Below are 24143 nucleotides of genomic sequence, written 5' to 3' on the forward strand. Positions count from 1 at the left end.
AATACAGCTGACAGGCCAATAGACAGACCCACTGGAAGTGTATAACATATCCCATATGGACAGCCCAGCTTGCAGAGCTTCGGGAACACTTGTCTCTAGGATAGTCACTGTCAGTTCTGTAGCAGTCTGGTAAACTCGTGGCGCTTCTCCCTTCCATAATATCCTGGCAGTCATTTCCTGAGATAACCTGACTTTTTCTGTACGGGCAACTGGACACCTTCTCCCACAGCATGTGAAAGCATTCACTTAGCCAGACCTTTGCTCTCACAGTCAAATCTACCAAAAAAGAAGCCCTAAGCAGGCAGTATGTCTAGGTGGCCCTGAGTTCTCTAGCAGAAGACTCAGGAAGGTGTAATCTACTGGCCTTTGCTCTACCCTAACCAGCTATTAATATTCTGCATTTACCCTTAATCTTGGTTTCAATCAACATAAGATCATAGCCCAGGATATTAACTGTTTATGCCTTTACCCCTAGAGATACAGGAAAAAGCTTGGGTTGCTAAATTAGTCCTAGAGAAAGAAACTCCTTTGCACCTGGGTGTCAGCAGACACCCAGCTGGAGTTGCAAGGAAATTCAGGGAGCTGGACACTATTGCAAATCAAGCATTTTTGCTTCCCTTCCAGGCCTACAGGTTTCTGTGGTTACCAGCGATGTGTTCCCAGTCCCTGAGGAAGGGAGCCAGAAAGCACAACTGTGTTGCTCCATTTTCTACAATTATTAATCATAAACTTCTAGCTTGACTTGTTACACTAAGGAAAGGTAGCTAGTGTTTGATTGGGAGTGAGACCCCAGCTCTCTGACACCCCTATATCCAAGGAGCTTGGGATGATTGAAAGCATCACCCCAGCCCCTGGCATTCATCCTCCAGCACCAGTGGAGCACTAATGGAGCAGAAAGCTCCATCTCAAACCCCTCCCCCTGGGAGTTGCCTTGGTGGGGACTCCACCTCTGGAAAAGCCTGCCAAGAGCTGACCCCTTCCCAGGGAGGGTCAGAACTACTTCCACAGGCTATTTAGACTGCCACCAAGAAAAAGAACATGAGGTTTTGGGGGTTTGCGTGCTCCCTCTCCCTTGCCCTGCCATGCTTTCCCAGCCTGCCATAGTAAACATGGGCACTGATTCGGTCTAATCTGGTCTGATTGGAATTATTTGCATTGGTGGGGAGGCTTGTTTTAGGATTATTCCTAACAGCTAGTGCACAAAAACTTCTTCTTAGAACTTTGGAGTAATTTAAAGTCCCATCCTTACTTAATCCTCCAGATATCTGCCGGGGAGCTTCACAGCCATGCCTCCCCCTCTGAGATGTAAGAGGCCTCCTTTACCTGCTTTCCTGATCCTGTGACATGCCTGCCTGATAGGATTGCTCTCGACTATGGAATTGCTAATTTGCCTGTATGTGTATAAACACTGGAGGCCTTGTGGAGAACAATCTCTTTTCCTTCCTCACCCAAGAAATAGAAATACCAGATCCTAATGGCAACCGTAAGGTTTCTGAAGAAGGCAGTTGGGGTATAGACCTGAATTGTGGTTACGCTAACCATTGGGAAAAACTGTCTCCTGTCTTGACTTCTGCCAAAGCCCTGCACAAACTGTGGATACTGTTGGATTGATGGTCCTATTCTACTTAAGTCAAGGTAGGACAATTGAAACTCCTAAGTTTCTAGATCACAGGAAAATCTCTCAGACCCTCTCCATTTGGCAGCTGAGGGCCTATCCTGTCCTTTGTGGCAATTGAAGATATAATGCTGTTCTATGTGGATAGTCAAAGACCTAGGACCTCTGCCCTACCCCCCAATGAAGCCATAAAGACTGCAGGAGCCTACTTGGTAATCATTCAGGTAGCCGGTAAGTCTCTGTCATTTTAATTGATACAGAGTTTATTTGGTTTATACTTCCTGCTATAATTCTTCCTTCTCAGATCTCTGATAGTGTTGATGGCTAATTGTAGCTCTGTGAGTTTGGCAACTTCAGGAAGAAACTCTATCCCCAAGGCTGCAGCTACCTTGTTAGTTCATTTCATATGTAAAAATATGGCCTTCATTTTCTAGAGCCACTCGGTCTTCTGCTGAGAAGGGCAGGTAGGTTTGCCTTGCTAGCAGGCTTCATATGAAAGGACAGACAGGTTTCAGATGTAACTTTTTACTATTGCATTATTTAAAGAAATTTGTTTGCAATCACTGCTGTCAGTAATCAACCACGTTTCTCATGGTAAATGATTGGATGGAAAGAAAAAGTTTCAGTCTTAAGTAAGTTGTCAGGGCCTAAGGAAAATGTTATAAGGTGTATAAATACAGGTTACAAAGCTTTAAGAAAAATGATTTAAGTTAATGAGAAACGTTTCAGATTTCTTTCCCCACTCTATGCTATTGTTATGCTAAGATTGCAAATGCTCAGAGTTTTAACATTGATTAATGGAACTCTGAAAAGCTGGTAAATCATTGAATACTACTATTAGTCACATGGACAAGATTTTAAATTTTCTTTGGCTGTCTTCTTAGCATACATTTAAAAGCGCTTCTCAGCAAGCTAAAATACCTCTGTCCAGTCTTTATACCCAGTTCTCTGGACAGAGGAGAGTATGTTCATGATTTTGAATTCAAAGTCATAGCTTTAGCTATGATTCAAAGGCATGCATCTACTCCAGCTGTTCTACAGATACTTGTTAGGTACTTTTTCTACAATGTAGATTTCAGTACTGATCACAGTGGCAATGCTTATATATCCAAAACTTCTATCTCTTTCCTGGAAAGCTGGGGGCTGTTGATGTAAGATAACAAGATAAATTTCACTTTGGTAAACAAGCTTGGTTGCCCAACTGCACAAGATGTGTGTATGATCACATGTATGTAGGAGGTACGTACACAGGAAGTACATCAGAATGTATGCATGCTCCTACTTGGATGAAGGCAGGAAATATATATAGTCTTGTGAGTTCTGAGTTTATGAGCCCCTGGCTAATGTAAGTTGGTGACATACTCTGGGAATCCCAGGTCTAGACCTGGCCGGTAGCCATAGAGCTGGCCAGTATTTAATAGACCTTGCTTCAAATTTGGCTCAAAAATTGTGGTAGGGTTCTTATTCTCACCCAGTGGATTAACATCATAACTTTTCATATGATACAACATTTGACATGCTTATATTTAAAAGGGTTTTATTTATAAATTGATTAATAATACTATATTATAATTTATTATCTTTGCTAGTTTGTTTTCAAAGTTATGTTAATTTTATAAAATGAATTGGAAAGTTACATTAGCATTATGGAGAAAGTTTGGAATCATCCATTTGAGGAGAGATTACCATTTCTCCTAGAGTTGTTTAAGTGAATTCATTATTGAACATTTCTCATTTATAATAGGATAGTTTATGATTGTCAAAACAATACAGGGATGGAGCTATGTGGTGAGAATTCCAAGTGCTCATGTGAGTACACCAAGAAAACAGGACAAGAGTCATATGACCTCAGCTTCTTCTGAACTGTTCTTGGAATATGCTTTCATGTACCTCCCAGGCACAGCAGAGAGGAGTGGGTTTGCTCCAGAGTGCCTGGTGCCACTTGCTACTGTTACTCAGAATGTTCACAGCCTCAACTCACTTGAACTGTACTCATGTGACCTTTCTGAACCCTTGAAGTATAAATTGTCTGACACTCTAAATGAAGTTAGTTGTTGCATGAGACTTTAGTCTGCTGCATTTATCCGCACCATTCTCCCAGGTCCCACTTTCTCTAGAGTGGTGGTAGCCAACGATAAATTTATTGTCTTTAGTAGAAAGAAAATGATTTGAGAGGTTTTTTCTGTTTTTCTTTCTGTTTCAATAATTTTTCCATCATACAGCCAAAAGAAAACAAAACAGAAAATCCAGGAACACCCAATTCTCTCGTTTTTCTGAAAGTTTTCCACTATTTGCCTAAACAACCATGATTCTACATTCTCACTACAGAATTGTGCATGTCTGACTCGAGCTCATACATACCAGCTGCAGTTTCAGAAATGCCCTGAATACAGGCTGAGGCTTAGGCTATCCCTGAATATAAAATCAGACATAATTGGAATAAGTACGTTTAATGTGCAATACAAAAAAATATAAACTGGAATGATCTAAACTTCAATATACAGTATGAAATTATTTTGTGTTCTGAAAGCAAAATCACACACATGTCTGCTTGTGTCTCTGATAGACAACAATTGTGTCTGGCCAAGTCGGGACATAAAGCTCTAAATAATTTCCGATAGTGGACTCATACCATGACCCAGAAAGTCAAAAGCAGCAGCTTACATAAAGATCCATGTGAATAATTGCATGAGTTTGGCAGCTGTGGCTACTGCTTTATAAATCAATTCTGTTTATTTATGTATTTCCAAATTAAAGCCAGAATATAATCTTCATGAAGAATGTACAGTTTCAGTGCAAGATTAAAGAAGCAATGATTCAACTAAACTTCATATTATATTAGAAAAAAAAGTGTAACTGGAAACGATCTCTCCAGAACCACAATACTGGGGGGCAACTGAATCGTTCTTTTCTCAAATATCTTTAAAATATGTAGTACTTTGAGCCAGACACTCCAACTAAAAACTAGGCTAACAGGGAAATTCATTGGTGGGTAAGAGTGCTTGCTATGCATGTAGAATTTGAGACTTGGAATCATTGGAACCCATGTTAAAAATAGGGTGTGTGTGTGTGTGTGTGTGTGTGTGTGTGTAATCCAAGCACGATGAGGTACAGCGAAAAGAGAATCAACAGCCTAGCTCCAGCTTCATCAGTGATAGACCTGACTCAAGGGAATAAGATAGAGAGAGATAGAATAAAAAACAATGTTCTCTTCCAGTCTCCACGAGCACATGGGTACATGCAAAATTTAAAAAAAAAAAACAAATTAAGTGTATTAGAGGCACAGGAAGTGTGACTCTTCACAGGGATATTCACAGGTTTTATGAAGAGTATAATATGCTTTTGAAAACTAACTAATGGGTTAGTGAGTGATCTCAATAACAAGCGCACACTATCACAGTATACAGATGTTGAAGTTATGGAGAGAGACATTTTATCTAGTAGCAAGCATGGAACCACAATTCACACTATGTTAAAGAGATAAAGCAGGTGGCTCATAGTCCCTATTCTAAGACTCAAATACTATGAAGGGCATTGGGCCTTCTTGCGACTTTCAAAGAAAGATTCCTATGACAAAATCCTAACTCTGGGACTTCAGAATGTGTCTTTATTTGGAACCAAGGTCAAGCAGACAAAGTTATCAGATTTGTGTGTTCCAGAGTACAGTTGGAGAGTAAAGTCCTAATTCAGTATGATTGGTATCATGTACACACACACACACACACACACACACACACACACACACGTCATAGAAAGAAGAGAGACTAAGCCGGGCGGTGGTGGCGCACGCCTTTAATCTCAGTACTCGGGAGGCAGAGGCAGGCGGATCTCTGAGTTTGAGACCAGCCTGGCCTACAAGAGCTAGTTCCAGGACAGGCTCCAAAGCCACAGAGAAACCCTGTCTCAAAAAACCAAAAAAAAAAAAAAAAAAAAAAAAAAAAAAAGAAGAGAGACTAGAAGGGTGGATTATCCATAACTCAAGGAACACCAAAGACTGTCACCAAAGCACTAGGATTTGGGGGAAGAGGACAGCTCAGATTCTTCCTCATGAACTGTGAAAGGATTTAGACTCTTGGGCTTTTAGAACTTGGAGATTTCTGTTGTCTGTGATGCAAAAAGGCATCACTTAATGCTTGAAATAGGTTGTGAGAAACATGCATCCTTGGGTGAACCATCCCTGGGCTTCATAGGCTGCTTTGCTTACACAGACTAAGGCAGCTACATGTCCTTTGTGCTGTAGCTTTATGAGGTCACCACTGTGACAGCCTGGTTAGCAACTGTTATTGATAAAAAGAAACCCTCATGTGTGGTACATGATTATACTTGGTTCCACAGAACAGGCTTGGAAAATTAGCATATCGTTTCGGAGGGAAAATGCATGTGTATGCAAAAGTATATTAAAGTCTATTTTCAAAACATTAGCTCAGTTAGCTCTCAGCAAAATACTGGGTGATTTTTACTTACTGGTTTTTGCTTATTTGGGGGATCTTAATTAATAAACATACCATGAGTACATAAAATCGTTATAATTACCATGGGCAGCAGAGCCACCACCACCACTTAACTCTCGATTGCAAGCACCAGCCTACTTACTTGGTATGTTTGGCAGCCCGGCATGTAAGAGAGAGGCAGGTGGTTGCATGGGGATGGCTGAAGGTCGTGCTAGGCCACTCACAGGCTGCACTATGAACCGGTGTGTTTTAGAAGGCCACTGGAAGACTTGGATGAGGATGGGCTGGGCCGAAGTACATGTTGGAAGGTGAGAAAAGTAAAGAACAATGTTTACTCTTCAGCTCTACCTGCTTCTGTTACTAAACACGTTACCTTCTGCCGAGGTAGCTGAAGTTCAACGCTCTGTCAATTTGAGGCATACCACTTGATCATCTTTTACATTTTTATGATTTCTTTGAGGGTTTTGAGCTTGGTATAATGTTTCAATGATGTTTACTGCCAGTTCTTCCCAGAGCCACCTCCCTGTCCCCAACCCAACTTTGCTTGTATTATTTTTGAAGACCCTTCAATCACAATGTGTGATGCCCAAACATTCTTGGACGTGTGTTCTTCCACCAAAACATGGTCCATTTATGGGGGCTATAACATTAGAGAAAATGGATGCTTTTTCTTCCCCAGCAACTAGTAATTACCATTCACTCCAGGGCCAGGGGTGAGACTGTGTGGCCAACTTCTCTTTACGTGCTAGGTTTTTGTCTGGTTTGGGTCTGCACAGGTTTTCTGTATGCTGTGAGTTTGCGTGTGCAGCTCTTGTGTCTAGACGGTGTTTCCTTGAAGCCATCCACCGTCTCCAGCTGTTATACTCTTTCTACCCCCATCTTCTGAAAGGTTCGAAGAGCCTTGGGAGAGAGGGTATGGTATATATTTTCCCTTTAAATCTGAGCATTCTTCTTTTTCTTACTCTCTGCCTTCAGTTGTGGGTCTCTACGTTAATCACCATCTCTTGTAAAGAGAAGCTGTTCTCAGATGATGTCCGAAAGATGTGTTCATCAATGGGGACAGTGAAACACCATTAGGAGCTGGTCTATTACCATGTCTATTTAGCAAATCATAGCGGTAGGCTCTCTCTTAGAACCTATGACATACACAGCCAAAGCTTCTTTCCCTGACAATAGTTCCAGATATGAGTTTCAACATAAGAAACAGGACTTAAGTCTAATCAGAGAGTGTTTGGTGACTTCCATCATGTTTCTGACCACAACTGTATCAGGGAGTGGCTAGCTTGCCATTGTTGTAGCGCAGAGTTTATAGCAGGGTATAATTGTTGATTATTTTTTTCCTCCATTAGCTTGCATCCTCTTGGCACTAAGAAAGCTATTAGGGCTATTAGGTAGGAAACATCCAGGTATACTGACTTGATTTCATTATGTTCTATGACTCCAGTGTGTGGTATCTTCAGCAATAACAACTTCCCACCAAGTGCTTGTGGTTAATAAAGAACAACAGCAGTGTCCTGCAATGTCTAGAGCTCCGGCGACCTCACTGTTCAATAACTTCAAAAGAAGTGACCCATTTCTGGCACTGGAATTTTTATTTTTTATCTAGTATGGACATAGCTGCCCTGTTTGTTCTTTTGAAAGTCAGTGTTGCACATGTCTCTCTCTGTGTGTGTATGTGTGTGTGCTTAGCATATAAACACATTTCTGTTAATGCATTCTCCTTTGGGTTTGTGTGCAGAGCCCAAAGGAGGGCCTTGGACACCCTCTTCTATTGCTCTCTGAGTTGTACCACTCAGCAGCCCATCTTCATTCAAGTCTTGCAGTGGTCTTCTAAAGTTTGTTGGCTCAGTAATACATCTGGTGATCGACCAAGCAGGACATTCAGGCAACTCTGCATGACCTCCTGCCTCTCTCAGGCATGCCATACTACCAAATATATCAAGTAGATTGGTGCTTGTATTTTGTGAAGGTTTTATTTTTAATGTCAAGGCTGGCAACAAGTAAGCCCCGGCAACGTCCCCATTTCCACTCCCAGTCATAGATCTGTGGTTGCAGGCGTGTACAAGGCCATATCTGGCTTGTATGTCACTGGGGTGCTAGGACCAAAGCCCAGGCCCTCATGGTTATACAAAAAATGCTGCTAACCATTGGGCCATTTCACCAGTGTGCATATATACCTTAAAATAAGTTTAAAATATAAACCCGAGTGATGCTGGTGATCTCATGAATAATTGTGCTTTTTCTTTCAATAGCTTCATAGAGAAATTGAGACGTCTGACAGTGGCGGTTCTTGAACAAACTTCATTTCATAACTATGACAGATGAAAACACACATTCCCTATTTCCCCCACAGAACTGTGGTAGCAGATGAACGTTAAAAGCAGTCAGTGGGGTATTGCCCCATAGAAAATTTCCCAGGTTCCTGACCTCAGCCTGTGTTTGCTTTGATGTTTTTGTTTTTGTGTTTTGCAAGGCTGGAGATTAAGGCAGTGCTAGATATGTGTATCAGCACCAAGTTGCATCCCCAGGCAAGCTTTAATTTCTCGATGTAGGGACAGTCAGCATCAATGAGCCTTTGAATGGGAACATTCATATATTTTCAGTCCATTTAATCCAATAATTTTGTATTCTAAATGCCCATTCCACTTTATAGTTCAAAAATTGATATGGGAGTTTGCTCAAAGACTCCTAGCTGTTATATTAAATTTTAATACATCTTCAATGTAGGTGAAAATCCCCAAGAAAGTTGCTCAGTGAAGTTGATTGTCCATTAACTTATCCAAGGTTGGTGGGTTAGCTCAAAGTTGAAAGGTTCCAAATCCAGCATATTTTCTCTTTTTTCTTTTGAGTCAGAGTACCACTGTGGATCACTAGATGACCTAGAACTCACTCTATAGACCAGGCTGGCCTCGAACTCACAGGTCTGCCCATCTCTGACTTCTGGGTTCTGGAACTAAATGCATGTGCCACCACATCTGGCCTCTTGGCACATTCTAAATCATGTTATAATCTCTACTTGGCCAGCCACCTCCTTTTCCAGATGCAGTGTTTCTGAAGTTCTCCCTGTTTCACTCAGATCACGGGCCAGTACCTGCCAGTTTCCTAGAGTCCCTCTTCAATCTAATCCCTGTCCCTTTGTAACTCGGGCTCTCTGTCTCAGGAAAGACTCCAGCTGTCAGCAATCTGCACCTGTCTATCAGGTACAAGCAAAAGCCTCGAGTGAAGTCATCATAGAAAAGCAGAGCCAAGCTGTCTACAATCGACCAGATGGGTGGATGAGCACTTCCTGTTAACACCACAGAGGAATGTCTTCTTATGTGGCACACAAATCCTCCAGATAACAAACCTAAGGAACCATGGTTCTCACACACACAGGAAGCAGACAAAATTCACTCATTCCCCACCATCAACGATGGAACACACTTGGCTTAAGTAATTTCCCAAACATCCAAAGATTTACATGTTTATAATCTTGCTAAGTAGCTAGAGAGTTCTTAAATTCCCCAGATGTCTTCCTGGGCATATGTCCATAACAGATTTCTGAATTTAAATTTCTTTAAGGAGTGGACTAGTAAATGAATATTCTATAAGATATAGAAGATAAATAAAATTTTCTGAAGAAACCAGAATAATTTTTGAGCAGTAAGAAAGTCCCTGAAGCTATTTTGAGGGCACTTAGCATTTAAATTTTGTTTTATTTTCTGGTTCATTTGACAGTAGAAAGAAAACTGTAGTAAGAACAAGGAGAAAAAATTTAAATTCCTAAAGTCTTGCATATTATTAGTATATGGTAAGTGCAGGTATAGATGCATGCCTTTTCTGTTATTGTTGTCAATGGGGAAGTCAGCGATGCTCCAGATCTAGGTAGGGATGAGGAGTCTCAACTAATGGAGAGCGTTCAGAAAGATGATTCAGGACATGGAGTCTGGTGTCTGATTAGATTCACATCCTTTATTACTTCCTAATTGTATGCCCTCAGGCAAACGATTTGACCACTCCATGTATAAACAAGGTTGTTAATTAATCCTCAGAATATAATAAAATCAAATAAACCATGCACAGCAATTGGAAAACTGCTTGCATGCATATATTAGAGTTAACGGTATATGGTTTATGGTCATCTCACCGTGCACCTTTTCCAGTGGGAAGATAATAGAAACACACACACACATACACACATGCACACACACACACACACACACACACACACACACACACACATCACTGACGTAGCAGTGACAGTATAACACTGAGCACACTGTTTATACAGAGCTAGAAGTCTGGAGAGGGTTCACTGCAACTGTAAATGCAGCAGCAGCATTAACCAGGTCTTCCCCAGGTCCAGTCCCACAGCTGTGGTACCAACCAGACGTTGGGGAGGTTTTGCTAAAATTTAACCCTTACAAGTAAGCGACAGATGTGACACTTACAACACCCATTTGATTTCAGTGGGTCAGTGAGGACACCACAGCTTCAAAAATCAAATAAAACAAATAAAAATTAAAAAGGGCCAGCACTCTAGCACATGGCTGATTGGAATCAAACCCACATTTTTTCAAGCCTCAGGTGGATTTTGTGTATCAAATAATCCCTGCTCTTCATGAGACAGACAGCACTTGTCATGTGAGGCAAGCCGATGATAGTTCGACACGTTTCCTATTTTCTAGCACATCAACGAACATACACAAACACACACACTCCACACACAAACACAACATAATACATATATAAACGCACATACTCCACACAAAGACACACACACTTCACACATACACCATACACAAACACAACACAATACATCCATAAATGCACATATTACACACACACCAGATACACACACATAAACACTACACAGTACATATATAAATGTACATACTCCACACATAAATATATATACTTCAAACACACTCAAGCATAACACAATATGTACATAAACACACACATACACACCAAGCACAAACACAGCACAATACATACATAAACATACATACTCCACATACCACCCCCACACACTACACACGCATGTGTACCACATACAAAGACATACACACTCCACACACAAACACACTCAAATTCAACACATACATAGGCACATATACTACATGCACACACAGACAAAAGGGGCACTGAATCTATACACTCATTTATTGGCTTATGATATGACCTGGGTTGATAGTTGGGTTAAATTGAAAAAAAGAACCAGCTGAGGCAATTTGTATTCTATCTTGCAGGGAGTCGAATGCGAATCCTGGTTAGAATGAGTAAGAAACATGTAGAATAAATACCGGGCAGCACAAGCAGAACTGTGTCTAAAAACACTGCAATGGCAGCCCCCTTGTTAAGGACTCTTGCTGCTTGGGTCACTGAACACTGAGCTACGCAGCCTGGCCCTATTTCAGTTCTTACTGTTGTTTTTATAAGGGTTCTCATCTATTCCTAGTTGGTGAGAGTGTCTATACTCTCTTTCCTCCACATTTCACTGTTGGTGCGTTAATCTCTTTCACAGCTAAGACTGATAGCTTATATACCTCTATAGTGATAATATATACCTCTACAGTGTCCTTAAAATCTTTCACAACAGATTTTTTGAGGGGTCTGTGTTCTCCAAAATTTATCCATCCATCCTCCATTCTGTTTCTCTCTTCCTTCCTCCCTTTGTTTGCTTTTTCCATCTAATACTGAGTAACCCTCTAGGGCCTGGGAGCTACGGAAGGGTTAGCAGATGTTCTTGGAGTCAGCCCTTCTGACCACGGAGAGCTTCACTACATTTTTAGAATGAGCAGATGAGCACACCACAGTGTGCTTTGGCTGGAACGCAAATACACCACTGGGGAGTACACTCTAGACTCTCTTAAGAGGTCAGTTTCGCCCAGCAATGCCTCCTATCCATGTTGACACCCAGATGAAAAATAATTCACTACCCAGTTGGGGTTGGGTAAAGGGAAATGGAGTGTTCCAAACAGAGAAGCTGGAATGTGAGAAAGTTACCTGCTCATCAAGAAGCCATCACGGGGCCTCCAAATACCCAGCAAGTGTGAAGAGGAAAAAGGTGATCTGGACTCCCTCCTGTGTGAGTGTTTGGGTGATGAGTCAGTCTCAACTTTCTCTTTTGTGTGTCCATGCATGTGTGCATGTGTATGAGTATGTGCCCATGAATGGTGTGCATATGTGGAAACCAGATTTGTTTGTTAAGCACCATTCACATCTATCTATCTATCTATCTATCTATCTATCTATCTATCTATCTATCTATCTATCTATCTATCTATCTATCATCTCTATCTATATATATTTATCTCTATCTATCATCTATCTATCTATCTATCATCTATCTCTATCATCTATCATCTATCTATCTATCTATCTATCTATCTATCTATCTATCATCTATCTATCTACCTATCTACCTATCATTTCTCTATCATCTATCTATCTACCTATCTATCTATCTATCTATCTATCTATCTATCTATCTATCTATCTATCTATCTCTACTTTTGAGACAGGATCTCTCCCTGACCTGCTACTCATCGGCTTTAGCAGGCTGATTTGATTGAAGAGCAAGCCCCAAGGATCTTCCTGTCTCCAACTCCCATTGTTAGGATCATAAGCACATGCCACCATGCCTGGCTCTTGCCGTGGCTTCTGGGGATTCAACTCGGGTTTTCATTGTTGCAAAACAAGCACTTTACTGACTGAGCCATCTCTCCAGTCCGGTCATCCCTCACTCTTGTAACTTCTGAGGAGGCTGAGGCAAAGGTTTCAGGGTGGAGGCTGTTGAAGAAAGAAGGTCTTAGCCCGGTGGGGGGCAGAGCCCAAGCTCCCACACCTCAGACCTCAGCACAGCATCCATCCAACAGCCCTTTGCTATTCACCACCTTTCCTTGTTACAACCCTCGCTCTGCCACCGTGGACGTTGACAAGCATAATTTCCTTTAAAATTCCTGACACCGTGGGGACGCGGGAAAGAGGCGTTCTCTCTGATGCGCAGGTGGGAAACATTCGTAGATGAAGGCTGAGCTAACACTGTGAACTGCTGGTGACATGCTCTTGTGGTTGACAGGTTCCAGAGCAGAGGCAGGGAACAGGCCAGATAGGAGTGAGCCAGGCCATGCTTGTGGCTACAGTCTTAGAACTCGACTGACCAGCCATGGGGCACTTCTTTATTTATACAGAAATTATTGAGCATAGATAGATTCATGTCGTTCCAAAACAGAGATCCTATCATTTTTGGTTTTGGACACGTGTTTCACTTCCTCTTGCATATCTTTTGGTCATGGCTGATAAACCGAGTTATCTTTTGTAATCATGTTCCCTCAAGCTCAGTCATCACTGATAAACAGTTATCTTTTGTAATTATTTTTATGCGTCAACCCCATAACCCAATTTTTAAGAATCCAGAGGCAGACAGTAGCCTGTTCTCTTGGGCTAGCAGTTCTTGTGGCTTCAAGGACATTAGATATTAAGACAATCTCCAAACCAGCTTGGGCAGATTTTCATGCCCAAGAGTGTATTATTAACTCTTAATGGTCCGAGTGCCCAGGAAAAACCCTCAGGCCAAAGCTGCTACAGTTATTATTCAGTTTCTGACATAGTATAATGTTTTGAATTTTATATCTTTATAAAATTTATTTATATGTCTAATCCTGTCATTCTTTTGCTCCTTGGTCATGAGACATCACAGTAGGCCTGCACGAACTAGTTTTTCTAAGAAAGGGAGGTCCTGACATCTCATTATTTTATCACCTTTCCACATCATTTCTTGCCCATCAACATAAGTCCCTGTGTATGGCAGAGGTAACTTTGGCTACTCTAACATTTTTGCTGTACATGCCATGTAATCACCGAGTGTGCAGTGGGAAGAGGCTTGCAATCTGATCTGTGGCCAAATCCTCTAGCCCACCGAAATCTTGTTGATCTTTTAGAGTTGATGTTGTTTTCATTATCTTGTTCCTGAGTAAGTACAGTACAAGAGCAGATGTTTTAAAGAATGTCGCATAGCCTCATAATGAGACCTCTGACTTTATGTGTCACAACCTCCAAGGTGTAAGGAAAACCTTCAAATAGATAAGGATATCTCCCTAGAAGCAGGATGGGGCAGCATGCTTAGGACTCTCCTGGAGAGATTAGAAGAAGTATTCTTGGGAAAAGACACAAATGATTCATAAGTAATTTCCCATCGATCCAATATCCCCAAATAATACAAACACTGAAAATCCCCCAAGCATGCAACACAGGAGCTCAAAGCCAAAAGTGACACTGAGCCAACACACGGCTCAGCTCTGCTGGATCCTTGTCCAGCATCTGTGCTGCCCTGATGACTTTTGCCATTCCCGTTTGATTTGGCTGAGCTGGTGGACAAGGATAGGCACAAATGCAGGAGAAGTCAAAGACAGCCTACCGGAGACAAAGATGAGGGAGCTCACGGTCCTGCGCACACATATCTTGTAAAGCTGGAATTTTTAAAGCCGAATACATGACCATTTTCCTTCTCACTCTTCACCTGTGAGAGGGAGAGAGTGGAGTCCTCTCGGAGAAATTCTACTCCCTCATTTTCTCCTGTTCTGACAGGCCCTTACGCCACCTGCCCCAGTAAGCTCAGAGCAGGCTCGGGGGCTGAATTCTAGGGTGTTGCTTTGCATCACACATGTATTCATTCATACCCCAACTGAACGCAGTTTTGTCAGAGGTGAGAGGGTTATCATTAAGTACATACTACCTTAGCTTTAGATTCATCAGACCCTTAATGGAAGACTGCCACTCTGGATTTTGATGTTTTATGTTACAGTTCTCCATCTTGTTTATAGTAGAGGGGGAAGGAGTTGTTTATTGTGTGTAAAAACAAAAGAATGATCATACGATGTGATTAGACTCATTGGCTTTATCATGAAAGATTTTTGTGGACATTTTAGGTTGAAAAATGATTTTAAATTAAAACTTGCTTGGTTAACTAATAATGAACAGAAAATAAAACCAAATATAAAAGACAACAGATATCTGTTGAATTTTCTCTAAAAGCAGACATTCCTTGACTTTTCAAGAAAAGATCTCAAATACCTATCTTGAGGGAAGTGATAGGCAACATGAAGTATGACAGCATTGGCTTTTAAATCTTCTTTGAAACTTTGAGACCAGAGATACCCAGGGCCTGCCGCATGAAAGGAAGAAGGCTGTAGAATTTAGAGGGATCCGGTCGGAGTGACGCTGGCAAAGTCTTGGCTGTGGCATTTCCAATGGCTCTGTTCTCCATGAGTTAGCTAGCATCCCTGAGCCCCAAGGTGAAATGATGTCTTACAGAACAACATGACACATGAGATGTACCTTCATCTGAAGCTTGTAGAGGAATGTGATTGTCTCCCTTCTCTCATCCAGAGTGTCAGTGTATCATGCTGTGCTATAGGTACCCATCGGTTGTTACCAATAACAGGAGTCACACATGATATCTCTTGATAGCAAGGAAGCAGATAGACGTGTGGTATTTCTCTAAGAACAAAGCTTAGAATTTAGCTTTTGGAATGGATTATATAAATGCTAGTGTGACCATCTAAATAGACTACATATATTTTTGGACGGACTGGCCTCATTGGGGAGGTAGAGGGTCAGAAACAAAGGTTAGGATAAAAATGTGAAGTCATAAATAGTAGACATGGTATAATAAAAATATATCTATCAGAGATAAGGATTAGAGGAATTGGGCAAGTTGATTCCTTAAGGGCAGAATCTGGAGATGCAGTGTAATGCCAGAGGACTAGTCAAGCCACACGGGATAGCTCTAGAGAACTAGTCAAGCCACATGGGATAGCTCTAGAGGACTAGTCAAGCCACATGGGATAGCTCTAGAGGACTAGTCAAGCCAACAGGATAGCACTAGAGGGCTAGTCAAGCCACACGGGATAGCTCTAGAGGACTAGTCAAGCCACACGGGATAGTGCTAGAAGATTAGTCAAGCCACACAGGATAGTGCTAGAGGACTAGTCAAGCCACACGGGATAGTGCTAGAGGACTAGTCAAGCCACATGGCATAGTGCTAGAGACTAGTCAAGCCACACGGGATAGTGCGAGAGGACTAGTCAAGCTATGGCATAGCGCTAGGATACTAGTCAAGCCATACAACATCACCAGGGGGAAGTAGTCCTTCAGTACTGCTCCAACAGCGCTAGTGTTTGAAGCATTATTGTATCTTGAGCAACATGAACATGTTGAGCCCACTTCCCACTTCCCATGAATTCCACGGTGCAAACCCAGATTTTATAGACACCAAAAGAAAGAGGTAATGTGTTTACACACATTGGGGGAACAATGTATTCATACACATTGGGGGAACAATGTGTTTGCACACGTTGGGGGACCTACTTGCAGTGTAACGTAGCAAAATAGGAAAAGCCAGTAGAAGACAAGACAATATGTGCATAGCTTTTCAAATATAAAAACAGGATAAGTTGAGCTGTAACACTTCCAAATAGCAGGTTAAGCAATTCATAGCACATCATTTTCCAACTGTGAAAAAATGAAACAGACTACTGGAGTCGGGTCTGCGCTTTGAACCTCTGGCTGTGAAGAGAAGGTGAAAGTCCCCTGACCTCATTTAAGTGGAGACCAAGGATGGGAAAGTCTTTCCCGGAGATGTTTGAAAATGAATACGGCTTTTCCATCCATGCTTTTCTACAATATTAAGGCCTCAAGTTGACTTCATCCACAAGCTCTTCGTAGGAAAGAACATACACACGTGTATCTTCCACATAGCTTCCCAGGGGCTATTAGCCCAAAAGGAGAGGGTGCCATTGGAAACCAACTGGTTCAAAGGTAAATTCATAGGAAAACCACTTACAACATGAGTTCCTCAGGATCATTCACACATATGAATGCAGATAAGTGATATGCCTAAAATTTTGATTTTCATGGCTTATTCTCTACTACTGACTAGCAAGTTATATCTTGTCAAAAAATCACTATTTATAGCTCTCTCTCTCACACACACACACACACAGAGTATTTTCTTTTCTGTAAATAGCATCTTGCGCTGTGCAGGTACCCTGAACATCTGATGGAGCACATCATTTACAATTGGATTAACACAATGAGTGTTGTTCTTCTCCATTTAAAGCTTTATGACCTATTTTTAAAAGAAAGAAAAGCTTATTTTCTTTATTTTCTATTTTTTAAGAATTTTTTTTAAATGCAGGCTCTCACTGTGTATCCCATGCTGATCCTCCTGCCTCAGCCTCCGTACTGCTTGGAGTACAGTTGTACACCACCATGCATGGATTCGTTTCTTGACAATAGTTGTATCAATGGGGATTACAGGCCTCAACCTCCATGATTGTCTTTAATGGTAGTATATTTCCATCATTTATACAAATTACACCCGTGGGTATTTTTCTGCATGGATTTATTAGCTGTTTCCATTTCTTTGCACTGCAAAAGGTATAGCAATAGATGCTATTGAACATAATGTTGTGGTTTAGAGGTGCATGTATCTTTCAACATTTACACGTTAAAACCTAATCCCCCAAATGGCAATATCAGATGAGACGTGTGTCATTCCCAAGGACAGAGCCCTCGTGAACAGCATGAGTGCCCTTACAAAGGGTAGATAAGGACACAGAGAAGGTGCCATCTGTGAACCAGAGAGTGAGTCCTTGCCAGACACAGAATCTGCCAGCCTTTGGTGGAAACTCCCCACCTTCAGAACTCCGAGAGAGAAATCTCTGATGCAACAGCTATCCAACTGAAGGCGATTTAGTAGAGAAACCCAAGTGGCCTATGGAGCAGATATCTCTATGTGGAGTTTTATTCCTAGGGCATAAATGCTGAAAAGGATTATAGTTTAAAGATTGGAGACTCATCCCCAAAGCCACTTCCTATCACTGTCTCAGTGTCTACAGAAACAGAGGAACTGGGATAGTCTAAGCGCACGCACGGTCATTACCAATGGACAGTTTTTCTGATCACTTGCTGTTTGCCAAGTGTTCTGAAAGGCTCGTGAAAGAGACAGAGACAGGACAAATTCTATTGTACTAGGAGACTGTACTTCCACCGGATGTTACTGTCATCACCTGAGTGTGTGTGTGTGCATGTGTGTGAGAGAGGCTCCACATGCCTCTGTCCACACACATGGGTATAAGCTGACTCTTCCTCTGCCCAGTACTGTAATTTTCACTCTCAATAAAAGGAACCCACAATAAATGAAATACAGGGCGATGATGCTTCCTGTGCATAAATGGCTAAAGTAACAGAAGCTCAGGGATGTGGGGGATCAGTAACTCAGTTTAGGGGCACAAATGGAAAGGTAGGAGACACGCTTTTTTGAGGAGCTAGCACTTCAGCTGGGGGGGAGGGAAAGACAAACATTTTCTCTAGGTCTGGAACGTGAAGAGCGAAATGTGAATGGCGCTCACAGAGGTAAAGGGAGGTAAATATCAGTGTTTTCTTTCGTTCAGAAGAGGTAGCGTGTACCCCAGAGTGGTATTCCGCCAGCACTGGCGCATCTGAGAATTACCTAAAGGGGCTTGTTCAGAATGACAGTGGATGAACGGCTTCCTCATGTTCTGATTCGGTGTCCAGAAGGCTGTGATCCAAACAAACTCCCAGACTGGCCAGGCTTTAAAATTTATCTGCAGAGACCTTGTGAGTAGGGGCAAGAATTCCTTCAAGAATGACAATGTAGGAGAGTTGCAGGTTATATCAGAAAGTGATGTCACGCTTCTGAACTCAGGGGTCAAGTAAGCTGGCAACTAAAATACTTTTTTGGTTTTTAAGAAGTCACTCCACAAGAAGTGCTGGTTAAATGGCTAAGTAAAAGAATTCAAGCAGGAGGTTAAGGAAGCAGAAAAAAAGATCTTTCAACTGTGATACAACAAGGAAAAACACAAAACCAAATAAATAACAACAACAACAACAAAACAATATTAAGGTTGGCAGAGGCTCCCGGCAGCTAAAAGTCCATACTGCCAAACTTGACAATCCGAATTCCATCCCAGAAGTCTAAATAAGTGGAATGAGAGAACTAACTCTCATATTGTCTTCTGATCTCACATGTGCACCGTGGCTGCCTTGGTGCGCGCGCGCACACACACACACACATACACACACACACACACACACACACACACACACGCCCATAAGGGAAACATAGTATCAGAATAGCCAACTGAAAGCCAGCAGCTGGAGCCTTCTTAAAGAACTTTCTTGAAGAGGTTAAACTGATCATCCAATCAGGCACTGTTGTTCCCATCAGTGCACAGGGCAGGTGTGATTACCAAGACTATAATGTAAACATGTGTCACACTTTCATGTAGTCAAATCCAGACACACTCTTTGTCTCTGCCTCTGAAGCACTGAACACGCTCTTACATAATTTCCTAGCTAGTCCGTGTTAGTGCCTGTGATTAATGCCACATGACGGGCTTTGAACTAGCAGAGCTCCTAGCAAGAGGAAATGTGTGACCCACAGACTTCACTCCTGATAACTATCAGTCCAGCCAACAGCACTGCCATTGCTTCAGGAGGCCTTGTGAGTAACCATTTTTGTGTCTTGCTCCTGTCTACAGACAAATTACATAGGACTCTTGAGATGGGTTTTTAAAGCAGAAACGAACCAGAGGAGCGATATAACTTCCCACAGCCCAGCCCTGGGAGAAAGCTGATCAAGGATTCGTCTGGGAAAAGCCAGAAGAATCCAAGAGGAGTATCCACGGTAGAGAAGGCCTTGCTCGCTCTACTGTCCTCTCTCTAAAGCCTCCTGGAGTAGCCCTCTGTCTAGCTGGAGCTTCCAGCATATCAGTGATCTCAGAGCAGAGTATCCCGGTCCAGAACAGAAGCTGTCCCAGTGCTGACCAACTTTTCCAGTTACGACAAGTCCTCCCAGCTCTTCATCCAAGCGTTCCTGGATACCTACCCCATCTAGCCTCAGACTCACAGGGAACCAGGGAAGAGGCCAGGCGCCCTGGAGGCTTCTTCTCCCTCCCACCTCTCCCGTTCCCTCCACCAGACCCTGCTGGCCAGAACGCTTCCCAGGGAGATGATTCTAGCTCCTGAACAAATGCATCCATATTCCCCCTGGAATCCTAGTGTGACCTCGACCCTACCTAGCATCCCCGTACGGACGAGCAGCTCGAGAGCAGGCAGGATTGAAGGAGGCTGAACCCCAAGCTGTGAACAGACCCGGGCAGAAAGCGCCCCACCTGACCTCTTTCCACCTGGCAGCTGCTGCCTCCCAGCTACTCACCAACTCCAGGGCTCGCAGGAAGGCAAGGGGTTCCTTCAGTGCCCGAAAGGTGCCCGCCGACGCCAACTACGGATGAATAAGACAAGGGAGAGAAAGAAAAAAGTATGAGCCGGGGACTGTGGACACCTGTCCAGGTGTCAGGGTCCCCGGCGTTCCCCAACCTTAGGCCAGCTGCTTTGCCCGCCCTGTTCAGTTCTACCTGGCTCACAGGGTCCATGGCTCGCCCTTGCTATGTCTTCTCCCGCGCCGGTTCCCTTCAGGAATGAAGTTCGTCTGACCCACGGTCCCCAGGGTCAGAAGCCAATTCAGGCCGTGAGCAGCTAACCCGGGAGGCTGGCTGAGAGCGCCGGCAGCGGGTGACCGCTCGCAGAGGCTCGCTGCTCTGTGCGCTCGGGGAAGCTAGCAAGGCGGGAGGCAATCCGAGCCGGGGAGGGGTGGGCGGGGCAGAGTGGGCAAAGGAGCAGCAACAGGGGAGGGGAGAAAGGCAAGCCGTCGGGGCCGGGCTGTCATTGGCCAGCCGCACGCTCCACGGGGAGGGCGTCCGGGTGGGCTAGGCACAACCTGCGCACATTGGTCCAGGCCCAGCGCGCGCAGCTCTGGGCTCCGGGGAAACTTTGGGGGCTGTTGGCTGGCCACAGTAAGCTCATGTCCTCAGCGAGAAGGCTGTCCGCTGCGAGGGGCTTCCGGTAAGAAAAGAACACCCACTGTCAGTAGAGACATGCTTTCACATTCATTCTGGTGGCTTCTCTATGACTAAGAAAGCATCGTTCAGACTAATCATTTCCCAAAGCCTGCATGGAAAGTCTTCCTTGTGGCTAGACAGTTTCAGACTCTGGGGTCCAGCCCCAGACAGCACTCCGCTTATTCCCCTCCAGAAAGCAGGGACGGGGGAGGAAACTTGGGTGTAGACTGGAGAGAGACAGGGGTGGTAAGAGAGAGGGAGAACTGGAGATGGAAACAGGTATGTGTGTTTGGGGATGTGTGAGGGGTGGTCACCATAGAGTGGTAGGAACTGAAATCAATTGATCTTGGCTATAGCACTGGGTACCAGGCAGCTAGGTAATCTTCCAGACCATGTATGAGGTCCGTAGCAAATTCGCCTTATTTTAAAAGTAGAAAACAGATGGGATTAGAACCAATACATGAAGAACTAAACTGGCCTCGTATTTAAAGGACATTCCAAGCCTATATGATCTCTTTTAACCTCGTGTCAATCCCCTAAATGAACCTTTCCAAAATACTGATAGATAAGAAACAGTTTCCACCCCAACCAGAGTCAAGCTCTGCCTAGAATTTAATGAGAAGTAGCTCACCCCCACACCTTAATGGGTCAACCTTGCTGCATATAATCAGCAGCAACAATGGAGTTCTGTCAATCAAGGAAACACCTTGCTGAGAGTTTAACAGACACCGTCATTTCATTAACTATTCACAGAACACCCACGGGTTAATAGTGTTATCCTCGGTCTTGAGATGAGGACACTGGAGTTCGCTGAGGGCAAGTGACCTGCTCAGTGCTGTTCAACTTGCAAGCACTGGGCTGGAGCTGAATTAAAAAACGGAGCTGCAGAAAGCATAGAGGAAGGAGAAGATGGGGAACAAGGGAGAGAAGTGGGCAGGTCCATCACCCTGTGCAGCCCTTTCTTCTCCCTTTGGACTGGATTCTACATATGAAGTGGTCTCCCGGCAACACAGAAGAGTCCATCTGTTTACTACAAAGATTTGCCAAAAAGGCTTGGAGTGTGTCGAAATATGTGAGGGGTGTATTTAATAGTTAGGGCTGGGGGAAATGAATATAGAAAAAAGAATGGTCTGCAGTCTATAAGGAGAGACAGCAGTCCAAAATTGGGCAAGAAAGGGAGCTTTTAGGAGAGACCCCTCCAACCCTGTCTATGGATTTTATTAAAGAAAAACTCAAAATCGCAAGAGTAGGAACCCCCCAACAGGCCAGTTGCGCCATCTGCAGCCCCAGCTTTGTTCCTGCTGCTCTTCCGACATGCAGAGAGCTTCTGAAACAATGGAAAACAATCGCTTGAAACACAAGCCTTTCTGCAACTGCAGGGTTAGTGGGAGGGGTGGAGCATAATCAAGTGTTTGGTACTCGGTGTCCTGATTGCGTGTTTATAAACACATGAGCCAACCTGTTTCTTTTCGCCTATGAAATAGAACACACAATACTGGATACTGACTGTAGCTAGGTGCTTCGCGGACTCTAGTAGATTTTGTAGATAGCCCGTGTAAGACAGTATTTCATGCTTCGATTCTTTCGATAATTGAGTCTTTCCAAAGCAGCTTTGAACATGTAAAAGTCCTGATTGCAGTGCTCACCATCCACTCTTAGAGTGCGCCCCTTCCTTTTTGGTCCAGGAGCAGTCATGTGACCTCCAGAGACAATGGGTATTTCTGAGGATAAGTTGGGGGAATTTTATATAATCTAACCTCTGACTTATTTCCTGACACTAAAGGATGGATATGATTTCCTTGTAGAGATTGGCACTACAGCCTAGTGGCAGAGCATTTGCCTGGCATATGCAAGGGCCGGGCTTTGGCCCCTAGATTACCAAAAACTGGGGGGGGGGGGAGAAGACTTACATGGAGGCACTGTTGTCAGTCTGGGTTCCCACAGAAGGCCGGCGTAGAACGGAGCTGCAGCTGAGTCGTGGTGAACAGGAAGCTGAGTGGTGGTGAACAGGAAGCTGAGTGGTGGTGGACAGGAAGCTGAGTGGTGGTGGACAGGAAGCTGAGTAGTGGTGGACAGGAAGCTGAGCTGTGGTGAACAGGAAGCTGAGCAAGACATGCTTTGGGACCCCAAAGATATTAAGGGTTTTGTTGCTATTTAACCTCAGCTGACTAAACAGATTTCACACAGTGAAGTAGGGAAAACAAGAATTGACGTTAGGTCGCTTTGACCTCATTGTCCCTGCACTCCAAAGCATAATCTTTGCTCTTTGCATACTGGCCAATGAGGTTGATGAGTATAACATCTTCTGTTCGTTGATGGTAATTTTCCTGATAGTATCAGTTGAGTTTCTGCTACACACAGAGGGTTGCACTGTTTCTTGTATTTCATTTAAGTCCCGTCCCAGCCGGCTCTCCATCTCTATGGATAGCATACCAAGCCAGAGGTAACTTTCAGGAGTTCACCTATAAGTCTGAAATCAGGAAAGATTTATTGACTGCATTGTCCATTTGCGATCATTAAGCCAAGAACTTGGCACTAATGAAGTCTGATTACTGTACTTAGTCCCTCAGACCTCTCTTCATACTCAACACTTCTCCTAGCTAATATGGTGACATATTTTTCCAGTTCTCCAGCCACCGTGCGAAACTGGCAAATGAGGGTGTAAGGGCTTAGACTACAATGGCACATTGTCAGATGCTTCTTTTCACATTCCACAGATGTCTATGTCCCCAATAGCTGCATCACCAAAACAGACAAAAATTGTGAGCTCCACATCACATTAGCAATGCTAAATATTTGGTAGACTTTGGGGTTAGACCCTATGTATTCAACCTGGGAATAACTCTGGTTTCCTTCCAAATAGATGGGCAAGAGAAGGAAAGGTGATGTGAACACTGCCATCATTTTATTTCTGGGGACTTAAGAGGACCCCTTCTCTTTTCGCCCAGTATAGTAAAACCTAGTTTCCATCTTATTCTAATGAAGATGCTGCAAGGGCTCAGTTACTGTGTTAACTTCGATGGAGCATAAGGCATCTATTGAGGTGCTCTATGTTGCCTATGAAACACAGTTTCCAAACCCTTTTGGCTTTAGGATAGGGACTAGGCATATTTCCTTTGACCCAGCAAGACAATTCATCCACCTTCCTTCAGAGGAGAGCTTATTCTC

At 43.3% G+C, this 24143-nt stretch overlaps 1 protein-coding gene across 1 annotated transcript in view; it reads right to left on the reverse strand.

Moving 5' to 3' along the window:
• Synpr (synaptoporin) overlaps positions 1-20510 on the reverse strand; it is a 319444-nt gene extending 298934 nt beyond the window's left edge. The window contains exons 1-2 of the mRNA XM_038349891.1: positions 20493-20510; positions 20294-20359 (exon numbers count right to left, since the gene is read on the reverse strand). Coding sequence (XP_038205819.1) covers positions 20294-20359; positions 20493-20510 — 84 coding nt within the window. The remainder of the gene's footprint in view (positions 1-20293; positions 20360-20492) is intronic.
• Between the last annotated feature and the right edge of the window lie 3633 nt (positions 20511-24143).

This window comes from Arvicola amphibius, chromosome 12 (genome assembly GCF_903992535.2).
Source record: "Arvicola amphibius chromosome 12, mArvAmp1.2, whole genome shotgun sequence".
Lineage (NCBI taxonomy): Eukaryota > Metazoa > Chordata > Mammalia > Rodentia > Cricetidae > Arvicola > Arvicola amphibius.